Source organism: Emys orbicularis, chromosome 3, assembly GCF_028017835.1.
Source record: "Emys orbicularis isolate rEmyOrb1 chromosome 3, rEmyOrb1.hap1, whole genome shotgun sequence".
In the NCBI taxonomy this organism is placed as follows: Eukaryota; Metazoa; Chordata; order Testudines; family Emydidae; genus Emys; species Emys orbicularis.
In genome coordinates this window covers 39,049,576-39,071,208 of record NC_088685.1, presented here as the reverse complement: position 1 = coordinate 39,071,208, position 21,633 = coordinate 39,049,576, and the positions used below count along the sequence as shown (strand labels likewise).

General features: G+C 40.2%; 1 protein-coding gene across 4 annotated transcripts in view; it reads right to left on the bottom strand.

Moving 5' to 3' along the window:
• Positions 1 to 21,633, bottom strand: part of MYT1L (myelin transcription factor 1 like) — a 150,810-nt gene that overhangs the window by 20,537 nt on the left and 108,640 nt on the right. For all 4 annotated transcript variants that reach the window (XM_065400682.1, XM_065400683.1, XM_065400680.1 and 1 more), the window contains exons 15-17: positions 20,304 to 20,366; positions 9,044 to 9,127; positions 7,209 to 7,430 (exon numbers count right to left, since the gene is read on the bottom strand). In XM_065400682.1, coding sequence (XP_065256754.1) covers positions 7,209 to 7,430; positions 9,044 to 9,127; positions 20,304 to 20,366 — 369 coding nt within the window. The remainder of the gene's footprint in view (positions 1 to 7,208; positions 7,431 to 9,043; positions 9,128 to 20,303; positions 20,367 to 21,633) is intronic.

Genomic DNA, 21,633 nt, shown 5'->3' with positions numbered 1-21,633 from the left:
AGGATGGAGTGAGGCAGGACTTCTGCCAGATTAAGGAGAGAGTATAGGAATTTACTTGCCTCCAGTCCTTCAGGAGAGAGAACAAAACATAAATAAAATCTGTTTCAGTGTTCAAACAATTAAAGCAGAATTTACCTTCAATGCCTCAAAAATCACTGACTTTTCTAAAAACAACCCCAACCAATAGAAATATTTTACCAGATTATTTAGTGGTTTCAACAGAATAATACATATCAACTCACATTAGACATACGGCCTTTATAATTCACTTCTGAGTCATAGGTCTTCCACTACAAGTGGGATTAGTGTGTAATCCTGTTTTAGCTCATTTTTAATGCTCTAGTGCCTTAGAAACCTTATGTTGGCTTTTATACAGACATACATAACTCAGGTTTGTTCACTGTAGTAAAGAACATCACCGTTTCTGTACAGTGCAAAGTAATTAAGGTTACCTTGGTTGAGGTTGCCATTATTCTCACATAAATGAGAATCATCATGGGCAGGCGGTGCATTTGAGCATGCAACTCACAACCCTCAGGGACAGTGGATGCAAGAGTGGCTTCACTGGAGGAACATAAACGTTCAGGGACACAGTAGAGATGTCCTATCTACTGTCCGACTGCCCCTGGGCTGTTAAGGAAGATGAAAGTCTCAAGACAGGAAAGCATCAAGCTGGAGCGGAGGGAAATGATCCCATAGTCAGGACCCACCTTCCAGATGATGTCATGGTATCCACTTGCACTGAGGATACCCTTCCGGGGGCAATTATTAAGAAGAGACAGGCAATAATAGTAGGGGATTTGATTATTAGAAATATAGATAGTTGGGTTTGTGATGACTGGGAGAGCTTCATAGTGAATTGCCTGCTGGGTAGGAAAGCAGCGGATCTCTTGAGACATGTAGATAGCCTTCTATGTAGTGCTGGGGAGGAGCCAGTGGTGATGGAACATGCAGGTACCAGTGACATAGGGAAAGGGAGGAGAGAGGTCCTGCAGGCCAAATTTAGGTTGCTACGTAAGAGATTGAAGTCCAGGATCTCTATGGTAGCATTCCTACACCTACTATAAAGTGGGTACATAACTGGCTGAAAAACCATTCCCAGAGAGTAGTTATCAGTGGTTCACAGTCAAGCCGGAAGGGCATATCAAATGGGTCTTTCAGGGATCAGCTCTGGGTCCGGTTCTGTTCAATATCTTCCTCAATGATTTAGATAATGGCATGTTTGTGGATGATACCAAGATGAGAGGGATTGCAAGTGCTTTGGAGGACAGGATTAAAATTCAAAATGATCTGGAAAAAATGGTCTAAAATAAATAGGATGAAATTCAATAAGGACAAATGCAAAGTACTCCACTTAGGAACGAACAATCAGTTGCACACATACAAAATGGGAAATGACTGCCTAGTACTGTGAAAAGGGATCTGGGGGTTATAGTGGATCACAAGCTAAATATGAGTCAACAAGGGAAAACTGTTGCAAAAAAAGCAAACAACGTTCTGGGATGTATTAACAGGAGTGTTGTAAGCAAGACACGAGAAGTAATTCTTCCACTCTTCTCTGGGTTGATTAGTCCGCAACTGGAGTATTGTGTCCAGTTCTGGGCAGCACATTTCAGGAAAGATGTGGACAAATTGGAGAAAGTCCAGAGAAGAGCAACAAAAATGATTAAAGGTCTAGAAAATATGACCTATGAGGGAAGCTTGAAAACACTGGGTTTGTTTACTCTGGAGAAGAGAAGACTGAGAGCAGCAGCGGCTCCAGGCACCAGCGCTCCAAGTGCGTGCCTGGGGCAGCAAGCTGCGGGGGGCGCCCTGCCGGTCCCTGCGAGGGCGGCAGTCAGGCAGCCTTCGGCGGCTTGCCAGCGGGAGGTCTGCTGGTCCCGCGGCTTCGGCGCCAATTCGGCGGTGGGTACACCGAAGCCGCAGGACCGGCAGACCTCCCGCAGGCATGCTGCCGAATCTGTGGGACCGGGGACCTCCTGCAGGCATGCCGCTGAAGGCAGCCTGCCTGCTGTGCTTGGGGCGGCAAAAAAGCTAGAGCCGCCCCTGACTGAGAGGGGACATGATAACAGTTTTCAAGTACATAAAAGATTGTTACAAGGAGGAGGGAGAAAAATTGTTCTTCTTAACCTCTGAGAATAGGACAAGAAGCAATGGGCTTAAATTGCAGCAAAGGTGGTTTAGGTTGGACATTAGAAAAGCTTCCTGTCAGGGTAGTTAATCACTGGAATAAATTGCCTAGGGAGGTTGTGGAATCTCTGTCATTGGATATTTCTAAGAGCAGGTTAGACAAACTCCTGTCAGGGATGGTCTAGATCATGGGTTCTCAAACTGATCGTGACCCCTCACGGGATCACGAGATTATTATGTGAGGGGTCGCGAGCTGTCAGACTCCACCCCAAACCCTGCTTCACCTCCAGTATTTATAATAGTGCTAAATATTTTTTAAAGCATTTTAAATTTATAAGGGGGATTGTACTCAGAGGCTTGCTGTGTGAAAGGGGTCACCAATACAAAAGTTTGAGAATCAGTGGTCTAGATAATACTTAGTCCTGCCATGAGTGCAGGGGACTGGACTAGATGACCTCTCGAGGTCCCTTCCAGTCTTATGATTCTATGATTCTCTTGAAATGCTTCCAGTTCCATACTCAAGGCCAGAAAGACAAGCGGAACTGCAAGGTCTCAAAGCGTGGTTGAGATGGTGGTGTAGGGAGGAGGGATTAGGTTTATTAGGAAATGGGGAACCTTTGGGAGAAAGAGTGGTCTAAAAGAAGGGATGGGCTCTACATAAACCAAAATTAAACCAGATTGCTGCCATGTAAAACTAAAAAGGTTGTAGAGGATTTTTTAAACTAAAAGCGGGGGAAAGCCAACAGGTGCAGAGGAGTACACGGTTCAGATGGAGATGTCCTTTAGGGATGAATTTTTTAAAGGGGGAACTCAATATCCTAGTAAAAAGGATAGGAAAGAAGATGATAAAGTATAGGTAGGTGCTAGTGAGGAACAATAAAATGAAACAGAGTCCCACTTAAGTATACCACTTGAAGGCAAGCACCTGAATATTGACAAAATATACAAGTGCTTCTGTACAAATGCTAGAAGTCTAAATGCTAAAATAGGTGAACTGAGTGCCTGATATTAAATGAGGCTATTGATATAATAGGCATCACAGAAACATGGTGGAATGAGAATAATCAATGGGATATGGTAATATCAGGGTATACAATATATAGGAATGATAGAGTAGGTTGCGCTGGTGGGGAAGTGGCACTATATGTGAAAGAAAGCATGGACTCAAATAACATAAAAATCTTACATGAAACAAATAGTACCATAGAACCTCTATGAATAGAAATTCCATGCTTGAATAAAAAGAGTATAGCAGTAAGAATATATTCCTGACCACCTGACCAGGTGGTGACAGTGTCTGTTAAATTCCAAAGATATTAAGAAAGGTTACAAAAGCAGAAAGCTTAATAATACTGGGTGATTTCAGCAATCCCCTTATTAACTGGGTACATGTCACCTCAGGATGCGATGCAGAGATAAAATATTCAGACACTGAAAATGACTGCTTCATGGAGCAGCTAGTCCTGGAACACAATTCTTGATTTAGTCCTAAGTGAAGCACAGGATCTGGTCCACGATGTAACGATAGCTGAACTGCTTGGTAATAGTGACCATAATGTAATTCAATTTCACATCCTTGTAGGAGGTCAAATACCAGAAAAACCCTCCACAGTAACATTTAACTTTAAAAAGGGGCCCTATACAAGAATGAGGATGCTTGTTAGATGGAAATTAAAAGGAGCTGTCACAAGGGAACTATTTAAAAATACCATAATAGAGGCTCAGACTAAATGCATACCCCAAATCAGAAGACAATAAGATGACCAAAAGAATAACCATGGCTAAACAGCGTGCAATAGAGCCTGTTAGAGGCAAAAAGGCATACTTTAAAATTTGGAAGTCAAAACCTAGGGAGGATAATAGGAAGGTGCACAAACTCTGGCAGGATAAGAGCAAAAGTATAATAAGGCAGGCCAAGAAAGAATTTGAGAAGCAACTTGCTAAAGATGCAAAAACTAACTGTCAGATATTTTTAAAGTAAATTAGAAGTTGGAACCCTGCCAAATAGGAAGTGGGGCCAGTAGGTGACCAAGGTGTTAAAGGAGCACTCAAGGAAGATAAAACAACTGCAGAGAAGCTAAATGAATTCTTTGCATCATACTTCACTGCAGAAGATGTGGGGGAGATATCCTCATCAGAGCTGTCCTTTTAAGTATGGTCCCACATTGATGTATCAATGGAAGAAGTTTCAGAACAAACAGTAATAAGTCACCAGAACCAGATGATATTCACCCAGGAGTACTAAAGGAACTGCAATAAGAAATTGCAGAACTACTAATGGTAATATGTATCCTATCGCTGAAACAAGCCTCTGTATCAGATGATACAGTGGTCAGACAGCTTTTCCAAACCAAAGTAATGTTTAATCTGAATAGCAGGAACAAAGCATAACACAAGAAACAAAGGACCTTAGCAATCTATATGCATATCTGTTTCACCCAAGGCTTACCATCTCCTAGAAGCTTTGGAAGACCCAGTTGCTTCAGACCCATGCCACAGGACCTGTCTATTTGTCTGTGTCAGTCTGCTCCTCACGAGCTGCTCTGAACAACTGCCTTGCCCTCCTTTAGAGAGTCACCTTTTAACCATTTCATTTCTTTTGATCTGTCTGTTCCCAGCCTTAGCAAAACAGCTGTGTAACTTTGCCAGGGCCTGCAAATAGCAGCTTCACAGCTAATAATTCAGATATTTGTTCCTTAACCTCTTCACTTATTTACCAAGGTGTCTTATTTGGATTCATTGTTGTTAACTTCTTGCTCGTTTCCTGACAGCTCTGTTATTAACTAACACTACCTGTATTTATGGTCCATATTCTAAATTAGTCAGACAATAAACGTTTCCCAGGACCCTGTCACATTCAGGTTTCATAAATTAATACAGACCAGTCACTTGTCCTTCACAGAGAGAAAACAGTGGATGATGACCACTGCTCCTTTCCAGTGAATAAGATGGAGAATATCTTATTGCCCTTATATAAATCCATGGTACGCCCACATCTTGAATACTGCGTACAGATGTGGTCTCCTCCTCTCATAAAAGATATACTGGCATTAGAAAAGGTTCAGAGAAGGGTAACTAAAATGATTAGGGGTTTGGAACGGGTCCCGAATGAGGAGAGATTAAAGAGGCTTGGACTTTTCAGCTTGGAAAAGAGGAGACTAAGGGGAGATATGATAGAGGTATATAAAATCATGAGTGGTGTGGAGAAAGTGAATAAGGAAAAGTTATTTACTTGTTCCCATAATATAAGAACTAGGGGCCACCAAATGAAATGAATGGGCAGCAGATTTAAAACAAATAAAAGGAAGTTCTTCTTCACACAGCACACAGTCAACCTGTGGAACTCCTTGCCTGAGGAGGTTGTGAATGCTAGGACTATAACAGGGTTTAAAAGAGAACTAGATAAATTCATGGAGGTTAAGTCCATTAATGGCTATTAGCCAGGATGGGTAAGGAATGGTGTCCCTAGCCTCTGTTTGTCAGAGGATGGAGATGGATGGCAGGAGAGAGATCACTTGATCATTACCTGTTAGGTTCACTCCCTCTGAGACACCTGGCATTGGCCACTGTCGGTAGACAGGATACTGGGCTGGATGGACCTTTGGTCTCACCCAGTATGGCCATTCTTATGTTGAAGCCACACAGTTCACAGATCAACTAGTCGTTCCCCAGCTGTTCTGTCAGTTTGCCCAGTACTACTGTGATGAATCCCCCATTGTACTTCTAAATCATGTGGAGCCTTCTGTGACAGGATAGGAAGATGCCGGATTTCATTCCATGAGTCAAGCTCTGCCTGACTTATGCCCTGTGGAACTCCACTGTTCTCAAAGACATTACAGGGTATATTATTCAGGGCTAATTATTTTCCGTCTGTGTTTAGCAATATTTTATAATGGGCATGAGCATTAGCTTACAAGACTAATGTCAGGTAAGCACATATTTTTCAAATATCTTGCTTTCCAAAGAGGAAAATACAAAGAGTGAGAACTGTGTTTTTCTCCGACACATATAATTTGCTCAACTCTGATAGACTGTAAACAGCTTAGATAACCTCCTCCCTCTTAAAGGGATTTTTACCCACACATGTTTCAAATGGGTGAATTCTGATTTAATGTACAGTATTTAGAACAAGACAGCCACAATGAAATTGAGGTGCTGAACACACAAAAGGGAAAGGACCCAAGGGCCCTTAAAATAGCGTCTTTGGATGCACCTCTCTTATAATGTACTAGAGAAGCTAAGCTGCTCCTGAGTCCAGGTCTCTCTCAAGCTAGTCTACACCAATCCATAGTGCTGACATTGTCGGAGTGGAATGCTGTTTAAAATTAAGCTCTGTAGTAAAATCCTTTCACACCAGATTTGTGGGCTCTAGGGACTCTGCCAACTTGTTCAAGAATCAAATTGTAAAAACACACCACAGTGACCTATTTACATTTTGCTAAACAAAAGTTTACTTCATGTGCCCTCACTGGTCTGGGATTGCATCCCAGAATGTGACAACAGCACCTCCATGAGGCAGGTAAACATACCATTTCACAGAAGGGTAAACTGAAACACAGAGAGGGTAAGGCCAACCTTTTGTTAGGCATCTCAGTCCATACACAGACAACTATATAAGTACCCTGATATTACAGAGGTGCTGAGCATTTGTCTCTTCCTGAAGTCAATGGGAGCTGCAGGTGCTCAACCCCTCTGCAAATCAGGCTGCTTATACAGATGAATTTAGGTGCCTAACTTTGGGCACCCAAGTTTGCAAAGGTAGGCCTAAGTAACTAAATAAGTCACACAGCAAGGCAGTGGCAGATTTGGAGTTTTTATAATTTAACATTTATTTTTGGAAGTTCCTTCAATACACAAAAGGAATCATGATCTCCTCCTGAAAGACCTTATAGCTAAAAACAGAACTCAGGAATCTTGAATCCCTGTTTAAATCACTAGAAAGGTGGCTTCCCACAGAGTAAAAAAAGACAAAATAAATTAAAACAGAAACATGCCATGGCAAGAGGTTGTACTGCAAATCAGGGTTATCTTACTTAAGGAGTATTTTTGAGGGGAAAATATAAACTGTAGTTACTCACCTACGATGAGTAAGAAAACTACCACTGACATGTCCCGAGCCATCACATCCTGGAGTTGGACATGACATACCTTCCGTCTTCACTGACTTCCAAGAGAACTGTGAGCCATTTAAGTACCCATCCTTTTGCCTTTTGGCAGCTAGAGGGCACCCTGATGCACTGCGATGGGATGCATACTTTCCAGTTATATGACCCTGACCATCACAACCAGGAACTGGACATCTGGATAGCAGATAGATGAGATAAACTTTATTGTCTTGCCATCATATACCTGGTAGCCTCTACAACAAAGTCAAAATAAACCTGACATGAAAAGAAAAGAACAATCATGCTCTATGGACTTAAAAAAAATCACCAAAGATACCCCAATGGAATACTCAAACATGTGAAGCTAGAAGAACTTTGTTAATCAGAAAAAGATTTGCAGCTCTCAAGCTGATAAAAAATAACCATGCTAATCAATGGCAAAGTCCCAGGCTTTCCACTTACACTGCATATTGGAGAGAAAGTAGCAGGGTACATGTTTGAAATGAAGGTGTCTATTATGGTAAACAGCACATTGGGATCAAAGTGATATTTACTGAGCTTCAGTGACTGAATAGTGAAATTTAAAAACTCTAAATTTTTAAAATCCCATCTGGCATAGTTCTATGTGCATTTTAAGAATGCGTATGAAATTTAAAGGTGACTTACTTTAAAATTATGGGAATGTTATAAACACTTAGATATCAATCAAACCTTTGCCATAGTTAGTACTTCAAAGGGACATTGTCAGATTAAAAATCATGGGCCAAAGCTTCAGAGATTATAAGCACCCACAGATCCTATGGGGGCAGATCGTGAAATGTGGTAAGTGCTCTCACCACTCACTGGCTACTAGAGGCTATTAAATCTCACAGGATTGGCCAGAGATATCAATGGAAAGAAGTTTTGGGTGCTCATCAGGTGCTCACTGTTGCTCAAGATCTCCCCCCCATATATATTTGGCCCCATTTATTTTTAAGAAACAAATGTTGTTACCTGTGCTAGTAGGAGCAGTTTAGAGTATTAAACACTGAATGTACTTTTCAGCATGTTGCTGCTTGATTAAATTTTACAATTTGTGTAGCTTGGACAGTCAGAGTAGTCAGTTTCATTGTCTGGTTATCCTACACTAAAACAGTGCTGCAATGTTTGGGGTCTGATCCTGAAAGGTGCTGAGCAGCCTCCACACTGACTGATGTCAATGGGAGCGGAGGTCATTCCACATCTCACAAGGAGAAACACGGGCCAAAAATGTTCAAACTTGGGTGCCTAAAGTTAGGCACTTGCTTCCATTTGTAGGCACCCAAATCACTGGCCTGGTTTTCAGAGGTGATCATTCACAACTCCCGTTGACTTCTGAATCCCTTTAAATACTTTGTGTGTCAGATGTAGCTTGTCCATAATGTTTATTCACTGTGTTAATAGAACAAGGCTGTGAAGGACTTGAAGTTTTTTTATTTTTTATTTTCACTTTAAAAAATACAGTTTTTCAAACTTTCCAAATACAAGAGATCAGATCCTCAGCTGGTGTAAATAAGCACGGCTCTTGACCTGAAGTCAGGTCACTGAAGTCAGTGGATTTATATCAGTGGAGGATTCAGCCTTTACTAGCAATTGAATTTGTTTTAAGCAAACCAGATACGACTGTTCCATTGATTTAAAAACAACTAACTGTGCTCTTTAGTTCAGCATATCTTTGTTCTTAAATTACTATGTCAAATATGATAAAGTTCATATTTTAAAAAATCAGGCTGTAGATATACCTGCGCTCATAATACACACAAAGGTTATTTGACTAGATTTGTACTTACCTAATTGGCTCTTGGTCTTCTTTGTCTTCCTTGCTTTGTGCTATCCTGATTCCACTTTTCTTTGCTCGTGGACAACCTGAGAGACTGAGTGAAAGAACAAGTTTTTAAAAGTAATTCCTCATTCCTGACTATAATTTATAAGGGCTCTACAAAGGGACATTCTTTGCACATGAAATACTACAGGCTAGATAATACTGTCTTGTTTTCAACAGTTATAGCTCTGATGATTTAAAGAATAAAGACAGTTGGCAATAAAAAACCACAAGGGGGAGCCAAGTATCTCAGATTCTGACTGAAGGCTGGGACTGGGAGTACTTTGCACACCACACACACAGCCCCTAAGGAGAGAAAAAGCAGCTTTCCAAATCTCTGTCTAATGATCCCTCCAGCTGACTTAGCAGAAGCAGTGATAGGCTTCAGAAGGAGTGGGATCCAGTGTTTTATGGACAGAAAGACAGCATGTCCTGTGCGTGCTTGAGATGGACATAAGAATAAGGAGTAAAAGCAGAAAAGATCTCTATCTTTTAAGGATGGGGGGGGGGGGAGTTAGAAGATCTTTTAGGGGATATATTAAGACAGTTAAATTTTCTAAAATTTTCCTGCGGAACTTGCATTCAGGAATTTGTTAAAGAATCATGGATAATAATATTTCACAGACTACAAAGTTGTGCAAAGACTTCCTGGAAAAAAATAAGTAATGTAAGCAAGGGAAAATCTAATAAAGCTAGCTAGCAAGCTAGGTAAAAGTACTTTGTATTAGGCACTGAAAATGTATTCAGCACTATACAAGATGCAAAGAAATATACCTTGTATCGAAAGACCTTCCAGTCTGAGTCCTTCTTTACTATATAAGGTATAGTTTAGATAAACTCTTTCGCAAGCTTTTCAGCAACTGAGTAGGTTTGAAAAAATTGGGCATATTGGGCTAACCAGTCAGAGTTGAAGGAAAGTTACTTTTACCAGTTGCTATGTGTGTCAGTGACAGAAATGTGTACATCTGAAAAAAACAATGCTTAATCTTTAACTCAAACATTATTTTCACCTTCACATATGGATGTGGAAGCTGGAAATCCATCAGAGGCATAGATAGATGTCTAATTGCCTTCAAAAGCAAGTGCCTCAGGAAAATACTAGGTATTAAATGAAATGAACTTATAACAAATGCCAGGATTTGTCAGAAAGTTCAACAACTCTTTATCTCCAGAAAAGAAGATGGAAATATCTGGGACATATGTTAAGAATGAAGCCAGAGTGTCTGCCATGGCAGGCATGCCATTGGGCAGGTGGAGGAACATGTAAAAGGGGCTGACCTAAAGAATCCCTCCATCAAACAGTATTTAGGGAGGCAAAATTTATGGGAATAAACAACATATAAGCTATACAAAGACTGGCCCAGGATAGACAGGGACAACGGAACCTTGTTTGTGCCCTAAGTGACATCTGATGGCAAGGAAGGATTCAGATGGCTTTGTTTACTGCTGGCCTCACATATTCTGCGTCCACTTTTACCAACTACCAAAAATTTCTTGGATACCCGGTTTTCCAGGGGATCTTCAAAGATTGGTAGTGGGCACTCGTCAGGCATCCATTTCTTGCAGACAACTCACATAATTACTACAAGCATCACAACACGCATACACCCAGATACCTGACTCTGGTAATTAGGACTAGAACATTGGCCCTTCAGCTGCAAGGACAGAGGCCTCTAGCATGAGTTGAAGGAAATCTCCCTTGTCTAACACTAGTAGTAGGTCCCTTATTCACACTGTGGGCCAGCCACTAGAGTTCAACACAGTTGTACATAAAATCAGTACATTACCTATATTTAGTAACTCATCGATCAGCTGTTAGCTGCTTGTTCTTTATGTGGAAATCATCACCCTCTCTCTAAACTTCTGTTACAGGTGATTCTTTTAAATCCATTTCTATACATGAAATCTCTTCTGGATGTCCTGCTGCCCCCTGGAATTCCTCACCTTTTGTCCCCTCTGACCCAGTTCTCCTCACTGTCAACAATCTCACTATTTTCTCTGTCCCACGGATATGACGCACCAACTACTGACACTACAACACTAATATGTATGAATTATTTAGGCAGATATTTAGGAGATAATTTTAACAAGCTTAGGACATGTTTAAACATTTATCTAGCTTGTTGTTCTTTAAATTACTCCTATATAATACTAATTCTAGCTCTTAAATAGCACTTTTCATGAGTAGATCTCAAAGTTTAGACATCTTGCTCCCATGGTGAAAACACAACATTATCTCATTATCTGTCTGTTGGTGGGTAGTGTGTTGCTTAAAATTAGAGCTGGTTGGGAATTTTCCATCAAGATCTTTTGAGAGAAAATGTGGTTTCCCATAGGAATCTGTTGATTTTGTTGACTTTTTTGGGGATATTCCTCTTGGGAATATCAAATTAAAAAAAATAATTGGGGATCGGGTCAACCCAAATTGAAAATGTTGGGGTTGTCGAACAGAATCAAAATGGTTCAGTTCTACATTAATATGGGTCTGTCTGAGCAACAGGAAGACAGAAAAAGAATTGGTCACAAGGAGCTAAAGGGGTAGTTAAGGAAGATATGGATATTACTATAAAGATAGTGCCATCTACAAGTCGAAACACGAAGGGGGCATACGAATGTTTAGAATATCTGTCATGTAATTACCTTGCAACGCCAGCTACAAGAGTGCCATGCAAATGCCTGTTCTCATTGTAAATAAGAAGCGGGCAGCATTATCTTCCGCACATGTAAATAAACTTATTTGTCTTAGCAATTAGCTGAACAAGAAGTAGACTGAGTGTACTTGTAGGTTTTAAAGTTTTACATTGTTTTGTTTTTGAGTGCAGCTATGAGAAAAAATAATAATCCTACATTTGTAAATTGCACTTTCACAATAAAGAGATTGCAGTACAGTACTGGTGTGAGGTGAATTGAAAAATAATATTTATTCTGTTTTTTACGGTGCAAATATTTGTAATGAAAAATAATAATCTAAAGTGAGCACTGTATACTTTGTATCCTGTGTTTTAATTGAAATCAATATATTTGAAAATATAGAAAAACATCCAAAATATTTATAATACATTTAAATTGGTATTCTATTGTTGTTTAACAGTGCAATTAAAACTGCGATTAATTGTGACTATTTTTTTTAATTAAGTTCATTTGTTTTGCATTAATCGCTTGAGTTAACTGTGATTTACAGCCCTAATTTTTTTACATCAGTCTTCACTGCCAAGAATGTTGGAGAAATACAGCCTTTATGTGATGAATTGGGAAAATCTGAATTCTGTGTGAGATTATGAGCCTGCTGTACATATCTTTACCAAGTTGCAAACTCCATTTTGAACATGCATTACATTAGCTTGTCTATTGTCTGCTTGCTTCCACATTGGACTGAAATTCCAACAGTGGGTGGCAAAAGGTTAACAAAAGACTTAAGTGCCTGATAACTGAAATGTAATGACTCCACATAAAAAAAATAGACTCCAAAGGAGACTTGGTTTAGCAGGAGAGAGATCACCTAGCAACAAAGTCATCTGGTAGGACTCTGTGGTCACCTGTTAAGGCTGACCTGGGAATCACCTGACAGAGGAGACAGGAAGGTTATTAAAATCAGAAGCTGCTATTTTTGCTCTATTTTCAGCCATTTTTCACCAGTTTGAGATGAGGGAGGCTGCTACAGGAGCCAGATGAGGCAGAAGAGGGAGGACCCTGCCTATCTGAACAAAAATGGTCCCTGAAGATTCCCAAGGGAAGGATGGGCTCCCTGACATCTCAAAAATGATACTGCAGAACTAAAGGAGGTTTACAGAAGGGTGACAAAAATGCTCACTGGCCTGGAAACACACTCCGCTGAAGAGGAATTTACTTTAGAAAGAAGACGAGTAAAAGGGGACATGAAAATAGTATACAAAATACTGAATGATCTAAAGAAGGTAGATTGGGAATTTCTGTTCTCCCGGTCTCATAACACAAGAAGTAGAGGACATACAATTAAATTAAAAGGTGAGAAATTCTAAACTGATAAAAGGAAATACTTTTTCACACGTGTGATTAAACTGTGGAACTCATTGCCACTGGTATTAGTTGAGGCCAAGAACTTAACAAGATTAAAAAAAGAGATTGGATATTTATATTGATATCACAAATATCCAGCACTTTCATAATTAATGATAACAAAAATACTGAATGTGATATTAAACTTCATGCTTCAGGGCTTAGCCAACCTCCAACCATTAGAGGGCAGGATGAACTAATGGGAAGGCAGATTATCCCACATCTGCTACTGTGGGGTTCTTACACCTTTCTCTGCAGCATCTGGTGCTGGCCACTGTCAGAAACAGGACACTGGATTAGACAGACAATGGGTCTGATGCAGTCTGGAAATTCCTGAGTTTCCCATGGAATGGAAATTCTATTTTCAATTAGATATCCTTAAAAGGTTATGGGCTCCATTGAAGTCAATGGGAGTTTTGCTACTGTCTTCAATGGAGCCAGAATTTTCTAAAAAATAAAGAAAGAAAAATTACTGACAAAAATCTGATTTTTTTGTAAAAGTTTGCAATTAGTTAAAAAGCTACTTTCCAGTCACTTCCCTGCCCTCCCCCCATATATTTCAACAAGAATTTGTCTACTAGCTCTAACAGCAGGTATCAAGAATGTCGTCATAATTCTCATCAATTCCAGATGCCAATGAAGGGCCAAATTCTGCTCTTTGGTATAAAGCTAGAGTTACTCCACTGACCTGAGTGGAGTAATTCTGCCTTTACTACAATTCTAGCTGAGAGCAGAATTTTGCCAGAAGTTCGGGTTTAGTTCAATTTGTTTTTTCAGAATTATCTAGGTTGCCGGTTATATGGTGTTATTATTTACTATGTGTACTACAGTAGCCCCCATGCTAATGGTGACCCCATTTTGCTGAGCACTATACAAACATATGTCAAGTTCTTCCTACTTCTTGGCTTCTGCTTGCTGAAGAGAGACTACTATTTTCCTTTTCAAGAAAAGTTCTGAATGTTCCAATTTGTGTGGAAGAAGTAACCCATTAATGATACTGATGCTGATCATGTGTGTGACAAATCCTGTCTCTTGTTGTATCTGAAAGCTAGACTGTTAGAAGAATTGCCTAGGAAAGCAAAATACTTTATACTAGATATACAGCTGAGTGGGCTTGTGAAATTTTTGTGTAGCTTTCATCACAAAAACAGAATGAACCATTTATGCCTTGTTCATGATTCAATGCCTTTTTTGGCACTATGATATATTAGCAAATTCGAAGACCTTTCAGGTCCTTTAGTACCTTTTAAATACATAATTCTGGGTTTATGATTTATTTATTTTTCCTTTGAGAGGAGATTCATTAAGAAAACACGTGACAAATATGAACCTTTGCTTAAATTTTTTATCCTATTACAACCAAAAGCTATTACAGAGTATACGTATTTATTTCATTTTTTCATGTCAAACTAACTCCTCATAAAATAAAACACAGGACGACAGGCCAAATTCAGCCCTGATGTATGCAGGTGTAACTTCAACATCTTCAAGGGCACTGAATGGCTTCATTGACTAAAATGGAGTTGCACAGGGTTAAACCAGAGCTACATTTGTCTTCAAATACTGGAATTTGTTATACAGCAGCTATCTGCAATACAAATGATACCCAGACCTGTGTAACCTCAAAAGCTTGTCTCTCTCACTATAGAAGTTGGTCCAATAAAAGATTCTACTTCACCTACCTTGTCACCCAGACATTTTGGCAGTCAGTTAAGACAGCAGTATGTCATCGAAATGTTCTTGTACAAATAGGGTTTTAAATCATTTTATCAAGTATAGTCTAAAGAGAAGTGTTACTTAATGAGATTTAAACAGGAGGAAAGTAGTGCTAATTTTCAAGGATAGAATTAGAAATACTGGTTATAGACATATTGAAAGTCCATGATATATAACAATTCTTACAGGTTATCAGTTCATTAATTTTTTCATCAATATACTTTCACTAGTCAGTAGTATTCGTCTTGGGCATCTCATAAGCTGTGATCTCAAAAATGAAGCAATGATGAGCTAGCTTGGTATGTAGATGAGAAACCTCCAATGAAAAGCGAGGTTGTTGTGGGAAATGGAGACTCAAAGTAGATAGGATGTCTCCCTCTGAGTTCAATGCCAGCACTCCAGCCTGGTGCTCAGGATATGATGCTGGTAGTACTTTCTTCCACAAGATGCAAAACCAAGATCCTGGAGCCTGGTAGTCACTGAAGACCCCATGGTACTTTTCAAGAGTAGGTGTTTTAATCCTAATGACTGGACAAATTCCAGATCAAGTAATTATATTACAGTATATTATTTTTTGAGTCCCTTTGGGTGCTGGGACTCTACAAAAACGAAGGAAAATATTGTCAAATGCACCTATCCAATCCAAATTAGGAAAACAGAACAGGTCAGAAACACAAAGCACTGGATAAATCCCAGTAGCACTGTAAAGCACCTTTTTCCTTCCCTCCAGGTACACCATAAAGTATTGGATTACCTCCCACACTTAGCATAAAATTCCAGATTAATCCCAGGACTCTTGTAAATGTGTCCAATTGTAAGCCAAATGTAAACACTGAAGAAGTGTGTTTAAAGGAGAAGATTTAAGTGAAGGTGGCTGTTGCAAGCGCAAGGAAAGGGAAGTAGTTTCAAGACCCAGAGGCAGCAGGTATGAAAGCACTAAAATGGGGGCAGATTGGTCCAGGCTGAGTGGGATGCTGAATGCACAGCAGCTTGTCTGGTAAATGGATTGCATTTTATCTAGCCAGACCATTTGCCAGTTAACCCTCTTCTGCTTCTTCAAAGAGCAGATGGCTGCCTGCTGGTAGCAGAAAACTGGAATGGTTCTATCCCCAAACCAGAACAGTAGTGACCCTTAAAAAAGTAACACCCCAGCCTCGGCCCAGGACTTTGATTGTCCAGTCCTTGTTAAACTGGGCAGGGAGTTTATGGTGGGCTGTGGCCTCAGCCCTTCCTCTGCACCGTCCACCAGGGCTGGTTCAGTGCAGATAGGGGAACAGGCTGCCCCATCTCAGTGGACTGTGCAGCCTGCACATTCCTCTGCATGCCAGGGAGGTCAGGGTAGGACTATGCCACCTAGATAGCTCTATTCCTAGATTTATTACTGATGGATGGTGTAATAAATCTAGGAATAGAGCTAGGGACACTGCGCTGTTACAGGCCCACACCTGTACGCTTTTTTCTCACTTATGCAATTTCCTAAACAATGCCAATATTCTTCACTATTGGCGATGTTCAGTCAGGGCTTGAGGGCTGCTAATGGCCTACATTCAGTAGAATCACAGTGATTTAATGAGGAAGGGCAGGAGGGGGGGCAGTAGAACAGGCACACAGGATGACTGCTGTTGTAATAACTGGGCCTACACATTTACCATTATTGTGAATTCAGTTGTGAAAAGTGAGTGAAAGTTTATAAAGTGTCACTATAACCTATAGCAACAAATGTTGATGGGAAAAGGTACTAAAGGAAGACAGAAAGATTGAATTAGTTAAAAAAAAAAAAAAGGTCTACTGATATAACTCAACAACCAGGTTGAGATCATGCTTGATACACAAGAAAAGCGTGGAACAAGAAATCAGTGAACCAAAATCAGTGAATTGGAAAATAGGCCTAATTCAGGGGCAAAATAATGAGAAGATGGACTATTCCACCCATCACTTCCTTATGGGGTCCTAAAAAAAAAGACTTTGAGGAAAATACCAACAGACTGCGATTCTGCCTGACTGAAAAACGTGAGAAGGGTAATGAGTGAGCTTCACCATTATAGCTGCCACTTCCACCATCTTCTGGGACCCCAGACCTTCTTCCTCCTAATCCTGAATTATATCTTGACCAGACTGGGCCAGAGAGAGTAAGCCAGATGACATCACCATATCCACCGGCTTTGGCTACATCCCAAATACCACCTTGGATGTGAGACTTTGTACTCCCCCTCCCTCCATGTGTCCTTTTCCTTCCCTACCTTATTTCTTTTTTTCCCTATCTCTCTCCTTTTTCCTTCTAATAAATGTCTGGCTTAGCTGGCCACAACTACATATATTGCTCCTGGCCTGTGACCAGAGAAGACAACTAAATGCAGTGCCCCAAACAGCCCAATGCTGGTACAAGTTTGCCAGGTCTTGGAGTGGCTGATAGGCCATGTGCTGCGCCTGTGTTTTTCCACAGTGAGGTTGCAAGTGAGAGTCAACACCAGAGACAGACACTGCATTTTCTATCTTTGCTGTTCTTTTCTTTCTCCTTTTGTGTGTTTGTCTTATTTTGTTGTAAAGGAAACAGGATCGGACTTTAACAACAATAACAACAGCTCTAGCCCATTGGAACTAACGTCTATTTTCTTCAAAAGGACAGTTGCCTCTATCTCTGATAAAAGACTATCTCCTAAAAGACTGTTAAACAAAGGAGGTTTTCCTTCTAAAAACTCTTTCCAGCTAAAGAGAAAGGGAACAAGGATGTTGTTAAAATGAAAGCCTTATTTAATACTTTACATTTTAGATGCTTTAGCTGTTTTTCATTCTCGTCTGTATCTTTAATTAAAGGTTAAAAAGATTTTTAATTATGTGTTTGTGTAACCCACACACCTTCTGGGTGTGGTGTTCTGTCCCATCTAGTGGCACTGAGGCCACTTAAAGAGGGAGATAAAATGAGTCTGCTCTACAGCCTGAGCTAACAGGCAGTTGGCTTTTAGCTCACGTGGTAGAGGCTCGTGCACTAAGCTAAAAGATCCCTAGTTAGATTCCGCCCGCCAGCAACCAGGGTCTCTTGGCATTACATTTGCACTAAGTAGGCTGAGGTCTCTATACCAGTGGCTCTCAGTCAGGGGTACACGTACCCCTAGGGATACTCAGAGGTCTTCTAGGAGGTACATCAACTTATCCATATATTTGCCTACTTCTACAACAGAATACATAAAAAGCACTAGCGAAGTCAGTACAAACTAAAATTTCATACAGATAAAATGAGAAAGTAAGCAATTTTTGAGTAATAACATGCTGTGACACTTTTATATTTTTATGTCTGATTTTGTAAGCAAGTGGTTTTTAAGTCTGGTGAAACTTGGGGTATGTAAGACAAATCAGACTCCTGAAAGGGGCACAGTAGTCTGGAAAGGTTGAGAACCACTGCTCTATACCAAACCCTGAATCTTGTTTAATGTTGGACACTGAATGGGTTATATTAACACCTTTAACTCTTTATTCCCTCTAAATTAATACAACAATGCACACGCTCTGCACAGAATTGAGCTACACATCAGCTCACAATAGCCCATTGTGGAAAGGGGCTTGGTGGTGGGGTATGGCTACTGGATTCAAATTTATGCAGACCAAAGGCCACAAACACTCGAACAGAATTAACACAGGGATCTTAGTCCTTATTTCCAGGGCTGGATTAAGACACAGAAGTGAGGCAGAGTTGCCTTGTGCCTTTTGTGTGGGTTGAGGTATATTCTCTTCCCCCACAACCTCTTCATAGTCCCGTGAATTTTATTCAATGTTATTAATTCCTTCCTTTTTTCTCAAACTGACTAGATGACTTCTGAGACTGGCCACAAGACAATTGCTCTCACTTGTACCATAATGCAAAAGAACCTTCAAATTGCATTAGCAGATTCAGGAAGTTTGGGGGCAATTGATTTGGCAGAGCACCTTAATGCCAATCTTCATAGTAATCTGAATTTAAGAGCTCTTTGGTGTTTACTGTTGTGTGTACATTACAACAGTGTCAACTGCGATGTGCCCTTCCCGTAATTTAGTTCTATATGATTTGCGCTCCTTTACTGATCTTCATTCCCCTTCCTCCGATTTAGGTTATCTGTGCTAATGAAACATTAAAAAAACATCTGATGCAACTCCCTTACCCAGCAGAGTTAGTCTTCCAACCTGCTGTTCATGATCTTTAAAAAACGCTCCTGTACATTTAGATTGTTTTGCTTTTTCATTTAAAATCAAAAGGCAAATAACAGAGTACATTTTTAAAGCACCTAAGTGACACAGGCACCTAAGACCCATTATCAAAAGTGACAGACATATAGGCGCCTAAGGGTTTGTGTACACTTAAAACACTACAGTGGCACAGTGGCACCATTGCAGCTGTGCCGCTGTAGCGCTTCACTGTAGTCACTACTACCCTGGTGTTGGTAATCCACGGCCCTGAAAGGTGGTAGCTAGGTCGACAGAATAATTCTGTCTATACCAGGAGTTAGGGCAGTTTAACTACGTCTCTCAAGGGTGTGGATTTTTCACACCCTTGAGAGATGTAGCTATACCAATGTAAATTCCTAGTGCAGATCAGAGCTTTCTTATTGACTTTCAATGAGATTTAGAGCCTAAATGCCTAAAAGCCAGATTTTTAAATGTACTTAGGCGCCGAAAGATGCAGCTAGCTCCCTAGTGGAATTTTTAAAAAAGCAACTAGACTTTTATATCCTACAAGGCACTTATCTGCATTATTAGTGCCCACACACCTTTAAAATCTGGCCCTCAGTCACTTTTGAAAATGTGATATAGGTTCCTAACTCACTTAGGTGATTTTAAACTTTTTACACCTTGTCTTTTTTAAGGTAATCTTTATTTTTGAAATTAAATGTTTTTTAAAGGGAATTTAATCATTATTGTGATTTAGTTGTCATTTGTCCTGAACCCAATGGTGTGGCAGATTCCTTCATGTCTGTGTTTCACTGATGTTTTGGTTTTAAACTACTTTTCTCACTTACACCAGTTTTACACTGCTGTATCTCTACTGGCTTCAACAGAGTTCCTGCTGGTTTGCACCTACGTGAGCAGATAATCAGGCCCAATAGCATTAACTTTAATAGGAGCAGGAATTGGCTATACTACTAACTCTGGGCCAGACATCATAGGGTATGTTCCTGTTACTAAATATAAAGCAGCTTTTCTCACCTTACTGTGTTTCATACACATAATGGAGGTGTCATTAACTACTCTGCATCTACCACTCCCTAGTTACTATACTACCATAGTATCTCCTCTTCTGGGAATGGGAAGATACTATTGTTACCTTGATCAATAAATGCAGCATTTCCCTCAGCACCTGATGCAAATGATAATAAGAGTTTAATAAGGCACAGGTGACAGATTCCTCTAACCCCCCCCCCCCCCCCCCCGCACCACAGGTCCCTTTCCCATTTTGTAATCCAGTTGAAACATACACGACTTAAAGACCAAAAAATCTCTTTACATACCTTCGATGTGAAGCATAATTCCCAGTAATGTGCCCAGAGCCATCGCAACCAGGGGTCGGACACCTAAAATAAATTTTAAAAAATATTAAATGGAGAAATTTACTTGGAAGAAATAAAACCCAGACATTAACTGCCCACCAAAAACTCCCTGCTTGGGATGTCGTTTCCACAGGTGCCAGCCAGGGAGACCCCTGCGGGCTTCTTTGGCTCTGCCTCCTCAGAGCTTAATCCCAAAGCAGGGGGTGGAAAACCTCTCTTTACACTTTGCTTCCAGGCCACCTCCCACTCAGACAGCATCTGGCCGACACTGGCATTAGAAGATGAGCAAGGGATTTCCGCAGCTAATTAGCAGCAGCCAGATGTCACCTCACCACAGCCACCTCACCTATGGAAACAGATCAGGCCTATGCTGTATTGCCATTTACTAAAATAAGGATAACTTTACATGTTGGGCATCCTGCTACCAAGTATGGTTATTGCTGTAGCCCACCCTACGCAGACTCATACAACCTGATCCCTTTTTTTACTAGAGGAAAAGCCTCTGAGAAAGGCCAGGAATGCAGGCATGGGGAAAAGGAATACTGCCCTCTTGTGGTCAAATTGCAACCTAACTAACAAACAAACTGGACAAAAGAGCCATTAATGTAATCATGTCCTGTAGAATGTCTAATGATTATACAATATTTTAATGAATATAGAAAAAGGTTCTACACAGAGGTGACAGGCATGCACACTACAGAATAAATTAAATTAGAAAGCTTAATTAAAATAAACAGCGTGTATCTGAACTTCTGAACTTGATCTCATAAGAGCTAAGATGTATTAACTACAACAAGTGTAATGAATTAAAAGAGAAGCGAAATTACTTTATGTAATACAATCAGACAAATACTATACATTTCCAAGACACACTAAGTTTGTGCATTTCTGGACTTCTAACTGTTCTTTAAGAATTCAATTCAGGAAAGCATCACTGTTCAGGAAAGCATTGAAGCATTGTTTAAGTCCCAATGTGCTTGAATCTGATCTCCCCAGTTAAGCGCATGCTTAAGTGCTTTCCTGAATGAAGGCCTACACTCATACAGATAAGACCTTTCTCACAAAGGTTTCTGGGGAAATCTAAAACCTTCATAAACTCAAAAAACTGAAATAATCATGAACTTCGGTGTTGTGAACTCCTATGCCCCGTAAGGCTGAAATTAAATTTCTGTGGAGCTCAAAATCACCACCTACTGTTGTGGAGTTTCACAGGACTGAAGGTTCAAGGGCATTTGACAAAATCCACAGGGGCACAAATTAAACTAGAGTTTCTGTTAACTGGAGTTGGGAT